Source organism: Dermacentor andersoni, chromosome 10 (assembly GCF_023375885.2).
Source record: "Dermacentor andersoni chromosome 10, qqDerAnde1_hic_scaffold, whole genome shotgun sequence".
Taxonomy (NCBI): domain Eukaryota; kingdom Metazoa; phylum Arthropoda; class Arachnida; order Ixodida; family Ixodidae; genus Dermacentor; species Dermacentor andersoni.
This window is the reverse complement of record NC_092823.1, coordinates 116,753,894-116,765,968: the sequence shown is the minus strand read 5'-3', so window position 1 is coordinate 116,765,968 and position 12,075 is coordinate 116,753,894. Positions and strand designations below refer to the sequence as shown.

Genomic DNA, 12,075 nt, shown 5'->3' with positions numbered 1-12,075 from the left:
CGTGTCGGCAAATTAGAGTAACGCGAGCGCGCTGACTGTTCCAGAGGAGGAAGGAAGGCTCGCCCATTGTATGCTGCTAATCCTTCCGCACCGACGGTGACCAGAAGCGGACACCGCTGGAAGAGCGCTTGTTCTGGTTGTCTTTTCTAGACCTCTGACGCCGCCCATAGCTTTCGCGGCACTGCGTGGAGTTGATGAGGAGTATAGTTGTGTCAGACAAGTGGTGCCTTAGTTGAGCACTTATCGCTCGCCATGTTGTCTAAAGCCAGCAGTTGCACAAACTGACCAAAGGGAGGGGTGTACAGGCAGGGGTCAGCGCTGATGTGCATCCATTGTCACGTGTGCAGTGTGACGGAACGAGTCCTTAATAATGGTGAAAGCAAAGACCGAGATTTGCTTCTTTTTTTAGGGAGAGGGGGTCGTTGAAGCGCAGTACAGGGTACCGCAAGGAAGGCAATACGGCCGGCATGGGCGGTACTAACAACTCTGAATGCATACGTAAAATTTGTTTGCCGCAGCGACTCACAGCGCGTATGCGCCTATGATTCTCCGAATTCAGCGACATGAAATGCAGATATTAATGTATAAAGTTCAGGCAACTGTGAACAAGCATTCACGATTGTCAGTAGCGCCTGTCCCTTCGTCATTCTCTTGTCCTGTGTTCTAGGCTTGAACCATTTCCAAATGCTTCACCAACTTGCCCAGAATAACAAACACTATACAAAGCTTTTCTTTCTTCGCGCCAAACGCTGCGTCGGTGACGCGCGTATGACGCCGCGATGTTGCGCGAGAGAAGAGATGAATGCCTGCGTTTCGACCAATTCGTGCACCAAAATGTTGAAGTTCAGTTTCCTTTGCTTTTTAATGCATTTTCACCATTTTAATGAAACATTTTCCAAGTGCTGGCCAGACGTTGGCAGAGTCTCTCTCATCACGCAGAAATGGTGCGGCGAATTCGCGGTGGTACTCCAATCGCAGTCCCATGTCGATAAGTCACCACTTCTGTTATTCCTTGTTGTCGAAAGATGGATGGATGGATTATTTATTTATTTATTTATTTATTTATTTATTTATTTATTTATTTATTTATTTATTTACTTGTTTGTTTGTTTGTTTGTTTGTTTGTTTGTTTGTTTGTTTGTTTGTTTGTTTGTTTGTTTGTTTGTTTGTTTGTTTGTTTGTTTGTTTGTTTGTTTCACTAGTGATCTCTCATTAGTCTGGAGGAAGAGGTATACGGGAGGGTTAAACCTCAACGTGCGTGTGCGGTCTTTTCACGCAGCGTCCGGCTTCGTGCTGCCACCTACGCCTCCGTCGAGCCATAGCAGCGACTCGGACGGGAGCCTGTCCCCCGTGCACAGCACCGAAAACCGCTCACCCACCAGTTTCACAGTGGCAGCCGGAGGAGGCAGTCCCGACGCCGCAACACCGTCATCTCAGGGCACCTCATCGGGTCACGGCCCGTCCCACCCCGCCGCGTCGTCATCGTCCTCCATGAGCCGCCGCAGCCAGTCACATTCGCGCGTGGCCGTGACGTCATCCTCGTCGTCCTCATCCTGCTCTTCTTCCTCATCTTCGTCGCGCGGCTCGGCAAGCGGCGGAAGTCAGCTCATCAGCAACCAGGCAGTAAGTTCACTACACATTCGCCGGGCGCAGAAAAGCGCACGAGGAATGAACAGCTGCGCGGGCAGCCGGAATCCTGTTGCAAGGTCACACTTAGAACCGTGTTCAGAACTGCATCTTAACGTGAAGCCCACGCTTGACTTGATTTAAATGACGCCTGTCGTGAACGCACCAAAGGGAACGCAATGAACGTCTTGGGCGCATTCACACCTGGCGTCATTTAAATAAAGTCAAGCGTGGGCTTCAAGTCAAGATGCATTTCTGAATACGGGGCTTAGTCCACAGTTGACCAGTGCTTATTGGACTCTCGATAGGAACCTTCTAATTTCATGCATCCACTGTTAGCCTCGTTATCACACTTGCGACACGCTTCAAGATCAGCACATGCATGCGTGTGCGGCTACGGCGTTCGGGAAAGCTGGTTTCTCCACTGTAAGTGTCCTTGTAAGGAGAAGCCATCTTCAGTGACTTCACTGGTTGAGTTGATAGAGTGTGTGTGCTTGCACCAGCTTGTCAGCTCTACCATGCTAACGCCTGACTTCTCAAAAAGTGCAAACTCAACGACCCTCGTTTACTACTACGCTTCATTTAGAAAGTGTTGAGAAACATACAAAGTTTAAGATGGAGTACGCTGACTGTACCCTAGCTCTGAAAAGTGTCCAAGAAAGTGTGAAATGCTCAACTCTCGGCTCCTAACACGTATGCACCCACGCCGGTACCTGTGCAGTTCGCACCTAAATCCTGACCTGAAGTGTGCCATTTCCTTGCAGAAGGGTGCCACGGGAGTGTTAATACTGACAGATGAGGAGAAGAGGACACTCCTGGCAGAAGGCTACCCCATTCCCCAACGGTTACCCCTCACAAAGGCGGAAGAGCGCTCGCTCAAGAAGATACGACGAAAAATAAAAAACAAGGTAACAAGGCGTTCGACGCTTTCATGCAAATATGTCGCTGAGCTTGTGTTCACGAACAATTTCATAGGGCATTCTATGGCATAATGTCACCTTCTTCCAAGGAGCCTTATGTCTAAGCCAGTCTACCAAGCAATGTGTTTCAGTAGAGTGAACATTGTTGAAGATGTATGTAAATTATCATTAAAGATTCTGGTTGCAAAGATATTTGTTGCAAAATGGACTAAAGAAGCAAGATGTTGATGTAGGAAGTCCAGAATAAAAATAAGGACACCAACCCTATGCGAATAATAGCAATAGTTAACCGCAGTTAAAGGAAATGGGCAAACAAAAATAAGAATTCTTAACGAATAGGCATTTAAATAGTTTTATTTCTTAAGTCGTTGAATGCCCGAATTCCTTGCTTGGAAAGGTTTTCACGTTACCACTTCATGGGTTCTTTGCAGTTGGTGAGACTTTTTAGTGATGTGTTCATTTGTATTTTTTAATGTTCCGTGTAGAAGACGAAACGCCTAGCCCCTTCAACAACACCATTTTGGTCGGCATTCTATTTATCGTGTTTCTAATAATAATTTACTTCCAGACCAGACAAGGCGTCGAGTTTCATTCTTCTTCTTGCTGCTTCATAAATCACTGACTCCTGCTGTAGGCCCATGTCGGAATTCAATTCGTTAATACATATTAACAAACACTTTCGCAGATCTCTTAACATAATTTTATGCATCGGCAAGATGTACAGCGGGGTCACTGGTCCCTCTCAAAACACTAAAGACGTAACTCTAAAGGAAATCCAGATGGCTGGAGCATTTCGTGCAAGCTGCTCGGAATAACAAATTTCCCGAGACAGCGTCCAATGAACGGCTGAGTTAGATGAAACGTTGACAACATTTAGCGTTCTAATAAAATTAAACTAAGCGTAAGCTGGTTTTACCATTATTTCTCGTTGTGACGACGAATAGCAAGTAAGTAACAAGGATGAACTTTGACTGAAGCGTACGTGCGGCTTAAGCACCTACATGTCGTTGCACTGGCTACTCACGCTTCGTGATTCTCACAAGGCTAAATCCGAAAGTTAGCGCGCATACATAACCCAAAAAGCTCTTCATTGTGCTCGGCGTATGCGCAATTTGAGCCCGCTGTCTTATTACAGGGCATTCGCGTACGCTTTACTAAAACTCTCTGTTCTCTGTTGTCTTTTTCAACTGTGTAGCATTTGTGTGTTTGCAGATATCAGCTCAAGAAAGCCGAAGGAAGAAGAAAGAGTACATGGATTCCTTAGAAAAGAGGTAAGCTAGCGTTACTTGCGACTTGTTCATTGGAAGCTACAGGATTTTGATAGTATACAAAAGTACATTCATAATTTTCTAGAATGTTGCTTTTCTCGCTGTTGTCATTTGTTTCGTGTAGCTTGTCTGGAGTCATCCCATGAAAGATACTTACGTTTCTCAAAATATTGTATTACTGATTTCATTTAAACTTGGAAGTATTCTACAAACGGCGAGGTACGATTGATTGATTGATTGATTGATTGATTGATTGATTGATTGATTGATTGATTGATTGATTGATTGATTGATTGATTGATTGATTGATTGATTGCAGTACGGGAAATGTTGGCAACAAATATGTCACAGGTTTCTCCATAATGTAAAATCCTTGTATTATGAAAGCCAAACCAGACGGAGGATCACAGGAAGTTGGATAGTTGAAATTATTAACATTAGTCAAACTCGGGGCCGCTGGAACCAGAGTTTTTCATAAGTGGGCTTATGGACCGACAAGTCTAACCGTCAAAACATTGGCCTCGTACTGAGACACCCTCGTTTGACCATTGCATGAATAAAATGATCGTGTAGGGTGAATTGCATACTTACAACTATAAAATGGTTCTCTACCGCACGTGAGTCTGTTATTTTCATTTAAAGAAAAACAAAGAAAATTTGAATTGTACAATTCCCCTCATCGCTTGCAAGCAATACAAAGGGAATTTCTTGTGTCCTTTCACAGGGTGGAGACGTTATTGAGTGAGAACCAAGAGTACAAGAAAAAAGTTGATGTCCTAGAGAACAGCAACAGGTAAGCATAAAAGTCTTTCACGAATTATTTGTTTCTTCACTGATACAGGAATGCACACAGCTCCATTGCAGTGACTAACATGTTCCCAATGGCACTTTGCAAAACATTATCTTCAGAAGCATTTGCAGCAAACTATGCTTGATTATATTGACATTTAACTAATGCACACATGGATTTTTGCAAGGAGGTTTGCATCTTCTTGACAAGCCTGATGTCTACATTGCAGTTGAACAATGTATGTTACAGGTAGGGAAAATACATGTTGCAAATAGAGAGATACAATGCATTGAGATGTTTAACTGGAAAATGTAAAACTTGCTTATTTCAGGTAAAGCAGTATGTCGTGCAGTAAGTAATAGACGATTGTACAATACTAAAAAATATGAGAGCTGAATTTGCTACACTTGCTACATGGTAGTCATTGCACGAAAGTGAAATCACACTGTGCTGAAAAATGTGCCGAATTTCAACACAGCATAGCTTTTGTACAATATTTTGCTGTTTGTTTGCCATGTGGTATTTATTATATCAATGAAACTTGTCTTGAAACATTGTATGAGGTTAGCTATTCTCAATAACCTGATCCTGTTCATTTTGTAGTTCTTTTTCTTTGATGTGCGTATTAAAAGAAAGCCTCGCACTCAGTCTTTTGACTGTGAGATGTCCTTCGGTATTTATGTCGTTCTTTAAATGTATACTTCAGATTTACCAGTCGGTATTTATTTTATTGTTCTTTGAACTCATTCTTATATATGCGAACTTAGTGTCTTGAAAAGTATAACTATTGTCATAAATTATGCATTATTAGTTGTGCCCGCGTAACATTGTTGTCATCTGGAGAGACATTTCTTATTTCTTTTGAAGTGGTTCGGCGTGTCTGTTTCATGTGATCTTCTTATGTTTTCATATAAATCGTGGTAACAATACTATCAACCACAACAATATTCTGCATTCAATGTCAGACATACGGGCTTATTATTTGTGCAATTTAGATGTGTAGAATCAATTGGCCAACCCATTTCTCCCATTTTCCTTGCAGGTCATTGCTGTCACAGTTACAACGGCTCCAGGTATTACTTGGGAACCCGACAGTGAAGTCCGAGAACCGTTCGACGGCGTCAAGGTCATCGACGATTGTAAGCACTGTCACATTAGTCAAATTATATCCAAGAGAATATAGTCAGCTATCGGTTGTACACAATAATTCAGAGCCATTTACTCGGCACGGTTTCTATTTATAGCTGCTGATTTCATGGAAACCCGTTAGTTGACAACGCTATCGTAAGACCTCAAGAAGTATTCAAACAGTTAACAGAAAATATTGTCGACTATCGGTTGTGCACAAAAATTCAGTCATTTACTCGGTACACTGCAGCTCCTGTACTAACCGCGATGGTTAGCTGCGCGCACGTGCTTTCTATTTATAGCTGCTGGTTTTATGGAAACGCGTTAGTTGACAGCGCTCTCGTAAGACCTCAAGAAGTATTCAAACATTTAACACTCAAATGTTTTGATATCAGCATAGTTGACGGAACCTTTACGGATTTTTATTCTCGTTTGCTAATGGAGACTGCGTTGTATACGCAATGTCATTGATGCTTCAACTTCTGCCTGTCAATTTCTAAAATATTTTCTGCAGTTTCGAAGGAAAGATATTTTGCTACTGTAAAATTGACTTGCGACTGCAATGCAGCAAATTTAATTCGTGTGTGTTTCTCAGTTGTCGCCACTATTATTTTTCACGGTGTGAACTTCCGCATTTAATGCACGCGTCACCAAATTAACTTATAAATAAAAAATACACCAAACTATTTGTAAAGCTCTGTCGTCCCGCTCATCCACATGTTCTCACTCCCTGTATTTGCCTTTGTATCCGCTCGCGGAGATAACTCAGGCTGGGCTTGTGAGAGTTTTAGACATAGTAGACCTATAAACTTGGCGAGTGTTTCTATCGCCTCAGCGTCTAAAATAATCCGAGCAGAGGCTAGGCTCTGGGCATGCGCACCGGTGCTGACGCTTTTTTCTTGGGTAATCTAAACCACTTGCTTTCCCTATTCATAAAACTGTATTTTCCCACTTACATTGCCAGGTTTTCATGGCATATAAATGTTTTAATCTGTTTCGTTTTTCCTGTGTGTGAGAACAGGAGCGTGTTCACGAGAAAGCATTACAGTGTAAATTGAGAAGCGGAATGAAATATTTGACTCGTAAACCGTTGTTCTTTATGGTATCGTGTCCACGAGCACTTGTGTGTCACAATTGATCTATGAAATTGGTGCGAGTCATTTAATATTCATCATGGCGAAAGAAAAGATGATGACAATTCACAAAGAAAGAATTACGCGGGACAAAGCGCCGGACTCTCAGCTGAACGTTTAACGCACATGTGCAGCGAATATGCCATACAAAGGGCCCTGTAGGCCGCCCGTTCAGAGTGTAGACCAGATTTTTCGAGCTGATGTATTTCGCAGTAAAGTAAGGGATGCATTTCTGCATTAAACTTTCAGGCGTTCCTGCAGCGATCTGGCCTTTGAAATTCTTGTTCTGTGTGCTCTCATTTTCTTTTCTCTGACTTCATTTTGTGTGTGACGTGTGCCCAGTGTAACGTATAGGTATTTGCTTGTCGCAGCATATGGACTTCGAGACCGACGACGAGCAGGTCGACATAATTTAATTGTGAGTACTTATCGCTTGCCACGACAACAGTTCACATAATTCAGTGCACTCCGAGTAAACGTGAACTTGCCATGTCTTCTATCTGCGGCTATATTTAAGCTGTCTCAAACTGACCGTGGTGAGTTGGCTAGTTCGTGAGCTCCGTGTCTGAGTAGAAAGTGCAAACAGGAAAACTGTGACGTAGTTCGTCGCATCTCTCTGTACGTGCTACATTTACACATTGCAAAAATTAGACCTTTATTGTCACTGAAAATTTAAAAGTGACGTATGGGCATGACTGTAGCGGAGAGCGATCAGAATTGGGAACTTGTTGGCCGCTTACTGAAACGTTGGCAGAACACGGAGAAAATCTCAAGTCGTCGACATTATGAACACCCATCCACTAGAACTTACTGGCCCATAAGAAGTAGTCTGCATGCGATTCTAGCATAAGTTATTCGTCAAAGCATCAGAACGGAACAGAGGCTGTCAAGTTCGATGATTGTCGAAGGAATATTAGCTTGCACCATCTGCTTAAAGGTACCTCGCCCACCAAATACAAAGCTGAGAGTCAGGTGGCAGCGCTTTAGTTTAGATTTGATGTCTGCCAGTACGCTTAACATACCGACGCCACAAACGGGCTCAATCTTTTACTATGCAAGTAAGTTTAATATCGGAAATTCAGCGCGGAAACCGCAGAAAAAAGACCACTGTCGCGCACGGAAATTTTCTCTGAAGTGCACAATATTGTACGATTCAACACTGTAGCGCGGAATCTTTTCTTTTTCGTCTAATGTGAAAAGACCTCCTATTACAAACTGGCGATCAGGCAGCGCATGCACTTTCCTATGCGCAATGTGAAAGCTTTTGTTCTTTGGTGTGACTGCTTTTTGACTTAATGTATTAACTTTACACTCCGACATTGCACTTTACAAAGGCAGTTCGTTTTGCGTTTCCTTACAGTCCACTGTCGTCTAGCCGTCGACTTCTGTTCTCCGCCGTGAACCGCTGGTCTTCAAGCCGACGCCGTTTCGAGAGTGCGATACACCTTATTCAAGGAATATGTGTTGGGACACCACGTTTTTATTTCTCGCGGCTTTCGTGCTGGAACCAGCGGTGACGTACCAAGTGCCTTTCGACGGAGAAGAGCCTTCCTGCGCCGGCTGCGTGTTGCGTAGGGACAATTTTTCATCAACACATCGCTCCGGTTTGATATTTTTTACCGTTGGTTCCGTGTACATTTCTTTTATTTTTTTCCTTGGTGGTTCGACGTATTGTCGTTTCTATAGAGGCCGCCAACCTCGCTAATCTGGCTGTGCTCGTGCTGCGTTGAGCATTTGTCGTCTGTGAACTACTTTGTGCGTGCACTATTAGCAGACGACAATCCGGGCACGTGAGCAGGCGACGTACTAAGCGCGAACAGACGACACCGCTCGCGGAACCGGTCTGCTTATTATAGCAGACGAAAAACCCCAGGCAGTGCCAAAACAAAGATGGAGAACAGAGCAGCGAAGTTCTTTGTTTTTTCCTCCTCACCTTCTGTCACTTCTGTTACCGAAGTTTTTTTTTTTTATTTCCTTCCACAGTTACCATCTCCCTTCTGCGCTCCGGCTACACCGATGTTTAGAAGAAACTTCTCCGCGAACGTTGGTTGGAAACGTTCGTGTGGGGAAGTTACAGTCTATGTTTATATTTTTTACAGCGCCGTTGCCTTGATGAAAATATTTGTGGAATGCATTCCTTATCCTTTGTTTTTATTTCATATGCGAAATGCATCAAGGCAACAGCGTCTATCACTTTCGATATATATAGTTTTTTTTGTGTGTGTAAATAGTCGCATATGCACTCATTGTTGCTAGGAACGCTAGAAGAAAAGAGAGAAGACAACCACCAAAGTTATCATAAGCGTTCTTTTGAAAGATGATTGGCGCCCAGCAATGTGCCTCTCTTTCTTGTTTTCATGTACGAGAAATGACATTACAAGTGTTTTAATTTCTTTTATGTTTTGTGCAATAGCTTATAGAGCTAAATGAGACATTCTGGATATATCGATGCCCTTCTTTGGACATTTCATGTTCACCTTCCGGCATTACGTGTTACGTTGTACTTCCTTTTCTCTCTTTTTGTCGCAATCACAAATGTTCGGCTTTTTGTTTATGTTCTGGATTTGTAAGGTTTGGGAACACTTTTTTTTCTCATGTTACTTGACTCTCTGTTCTCTTTACTTATTATGATTGTTATTTCTTTGAGCTCACATTCCTTATTTTACAGTCGTTTTTATTTCATTTTATGCTGTGTTGAAACGTGAGAGTTCCTCTCTTGAGGGATGTGTGGTGGCTGGCTGTGTTGACTCGGAAAAGCTAGTTCTATCAAATTCACATTTTCTTTAAAGCTCTATCAATGAAGGAGGGGCGGTTACTCCACAGCAGCTCAACAACGAAACCCTCTACAAGCTCCAGTCTTAACCATGCGACAAAAACCCCGCAGCAAGGGGTAATGCATTTATGCTCAAGTCATTCGTGGATACATGAAATTTGGCATTAGGCTTGGCGACGGTCTCCAAAGAAAAGCATTTTTTAAAAAAAAATGTTTGCTTCAACTAGCTTTGGCCAAGTCGCTGTCTTGACCTGTAAACGATTGTCAGTTGAATGATTTTTTTTTCATCTTGTGCTGTCCTCTCCTGACGTTATCTCTCTAGATAGTATTTTTATTTCCTGACTTGGTGACGACAAAGTTGCAGACGAGTACCTCTGCTATGACACTGCAGCACTTGACATAGAAAACACGAGAGAAACAGAATACTTTTTGACTAGTCCTTAGCGCACAAAAAGAGAATCATTATCAAATGTCACTTATATCACACGCGTGCATCTAGACTTTCTATTTTGTTCTTTTTCTCTTTGTCTATTCTTTTTTATCATTATTGCGATGGCGTGTTGCAATAGACGGGATCACGTTTTTCAGAGGAAGTGTGTGTATGTCAGAGATTGCTTCGACGAGAGGGCTCACATTTTTGTGCATGTTAAGGCATTCACTGTTTTTTCTTTCATTTACATATTTCACTCCTTCCTTTACCCTTTTCTTATTTCGCGAGATTTCTTTAGTTTTGAAAGAGTGCGCGTCAACTCCTTCCGAGCTGCGAATGCTCTGTGTGATGTGTTAACCGTTGAGGGATCAGGTGACGCTAACGTCAGCCAACAGGCTTCATCGGAACATCGTGTTAACAATGCGAACATACGTTGTACAAAGCTGTGGAGTCGTTCGTCGAGTACTTTCGCTTCGAAAGGTATTCCAGAGGCATCTATGAGATTTCGGTGTACAAGTCTGGGGCATGAAGTTCATAGAAATCTAACAAGCACATAGATGTTCACAAGGCCTGCGAAGGATGCAGTCTGTGTGTTTCAGGTCGTATCGTGTTGAATTTACTGATCAAATGCCTCGACATTTGAAAATACCAAAAAAAATTATCGCTTGTACTGTATTCATATTTGCATATAAAAATGGGCAGGCAGCTATTTAGCACCCGTGCATATGCGCCTCAACTTCATATATGGCAGCCAGTGTAGGCTGCTCACAAATAATTTATTGTCATCGAGCAAAGAACATTGTAACATTGGTTCACACCGTTAGCATCACTTGTTTCCCTCATCGTGGCGAAGTTGTTTGGAGAATTTTTTTTTCTTGATTGGCGGGCAAATCGCTTTCTGTTTTTCGGTGAGAGTGGGCTGTAGAGTTGCAAGTCATTCCTCAATGTGCCCTTCATGTCCAACCTTCTTTGTCAAAGACTCTGGATGTATCGCAGTTTGTCCCATACTATCAGCGCTTTATAAGCTCCGTCTACGAATGCATCACATCTGGGGAAATTCAACAATTACAAGCCCGCTATCAATTTCATGATGTCCACATTTATCGTTCGCTGTCTGTGGCTTCAACCACCTTCGTTGAACGGTCCTCAGTTCGTTTGGAAGCACAAGCGCGTATCCCCCGAACCGTCATTGTCTTTCATTTCCCGGTACATCCTCCCTACTATAATGAGGCTGCCAATCAGTCTATCAATCAATTTTTATTCTTTCGACATGGCCAGGACCGAGGTCAAAATGTCCCTGAATGAGTTTGAGAACAGCTGTATTGCGACGCGTAGAGAATGTTTTGGCGAGAGCGCCATCTCTTCTGAAACATTTTGCATGCATCTACAGAGTTGCACTTTCTACATTGGAAACCTTACGAAACTTCTGCAAAATGAATATATTTGTTTGCTTCGTCATTGGTATCAATTAGCTTTGCTCACAATTTAGACCGTGGATCAACCGGAAAAGCTAGGCCTGTCCGAGACATGGGCCCAGCAAAATTACCATACCGACTGCCGTGTTAACGTTCGGAAGCCTTGCACTTGTTTCAAAAATTTTATCATTAGCGCACTTCGGGTAAATATGATCACCAAGGCGACACGCTGCTTGGTGTTGAGAACACATTAAGTCTCGCTTTATTATTGAAATGTTCTCAACTTTATTTCCGGACACTGTTGCAGCCAAGGTTAACAAGAAGGGGTTGTTTGTGGCAATGTGGTCCTTTCTTTTTCTCCAGGCGGGTGCATTCGGGTTAAGATGTTTTTTCTTAGCTGTCCCTGCGACAGGTTTCTCATTCTAACTATTACCATATGCCTGCCTTATCTAGGTGCTGTACTATCCTTTACTAATTTGGGATGAATACGCAGGAAGAAAAAAAATTTCTATTAATTCAATGAAATCGCAGTCGCTTGCAACTAACCTCTTTCAGGTTGTCTTGCGTTAAATCTCAGTATGTATTGTTTTTA

General features: G+C 42.7%; 1 protein-coding gene across 1 annotated transcript in view; it reads left to right on the top strand.

The window, feature by feature from the left end:
- The window catches only part of LOC126544807 (uncharacterized), a 237,380-nt gene extending 225,305 nt beyond the window's left edge, over positions 1 to 12,075 (top strand). The window contains exons 4-10 of the mRNA XM_050192297.2: positions 1,280 to 1,623; positions 2,391 to 2,534; positions 3,759 to 3,817; positions 4,539 to 4,607; positions 5,647 to 5,743; positions 7,237 to 7,283; positions 8,226 to 12,075. Of these exons, the coding sequence (XP_050048254.1) occupies positions 1,280 to 1,623; positions 2,391 to 2,534; positions 3,759 to 3,817; positions 4,539 to 4,607; positions 5,647 to 5,743; positions 7,237 to 7,281 (758 nt within the window). The 3' untranslated portion in view covers positions 7,282 to 7,283; positions 8,226 to 12,075. The remainder of the gene's footprint in view (positions 1 to 1,279; positions 1,624 to 2,390; positions 2,535 to 3,758; positions 3,818 to 4,538; positions 4,608 to 5,646; positions 5,744 to 7,236; positions 7,284 to 8,225) is intronic.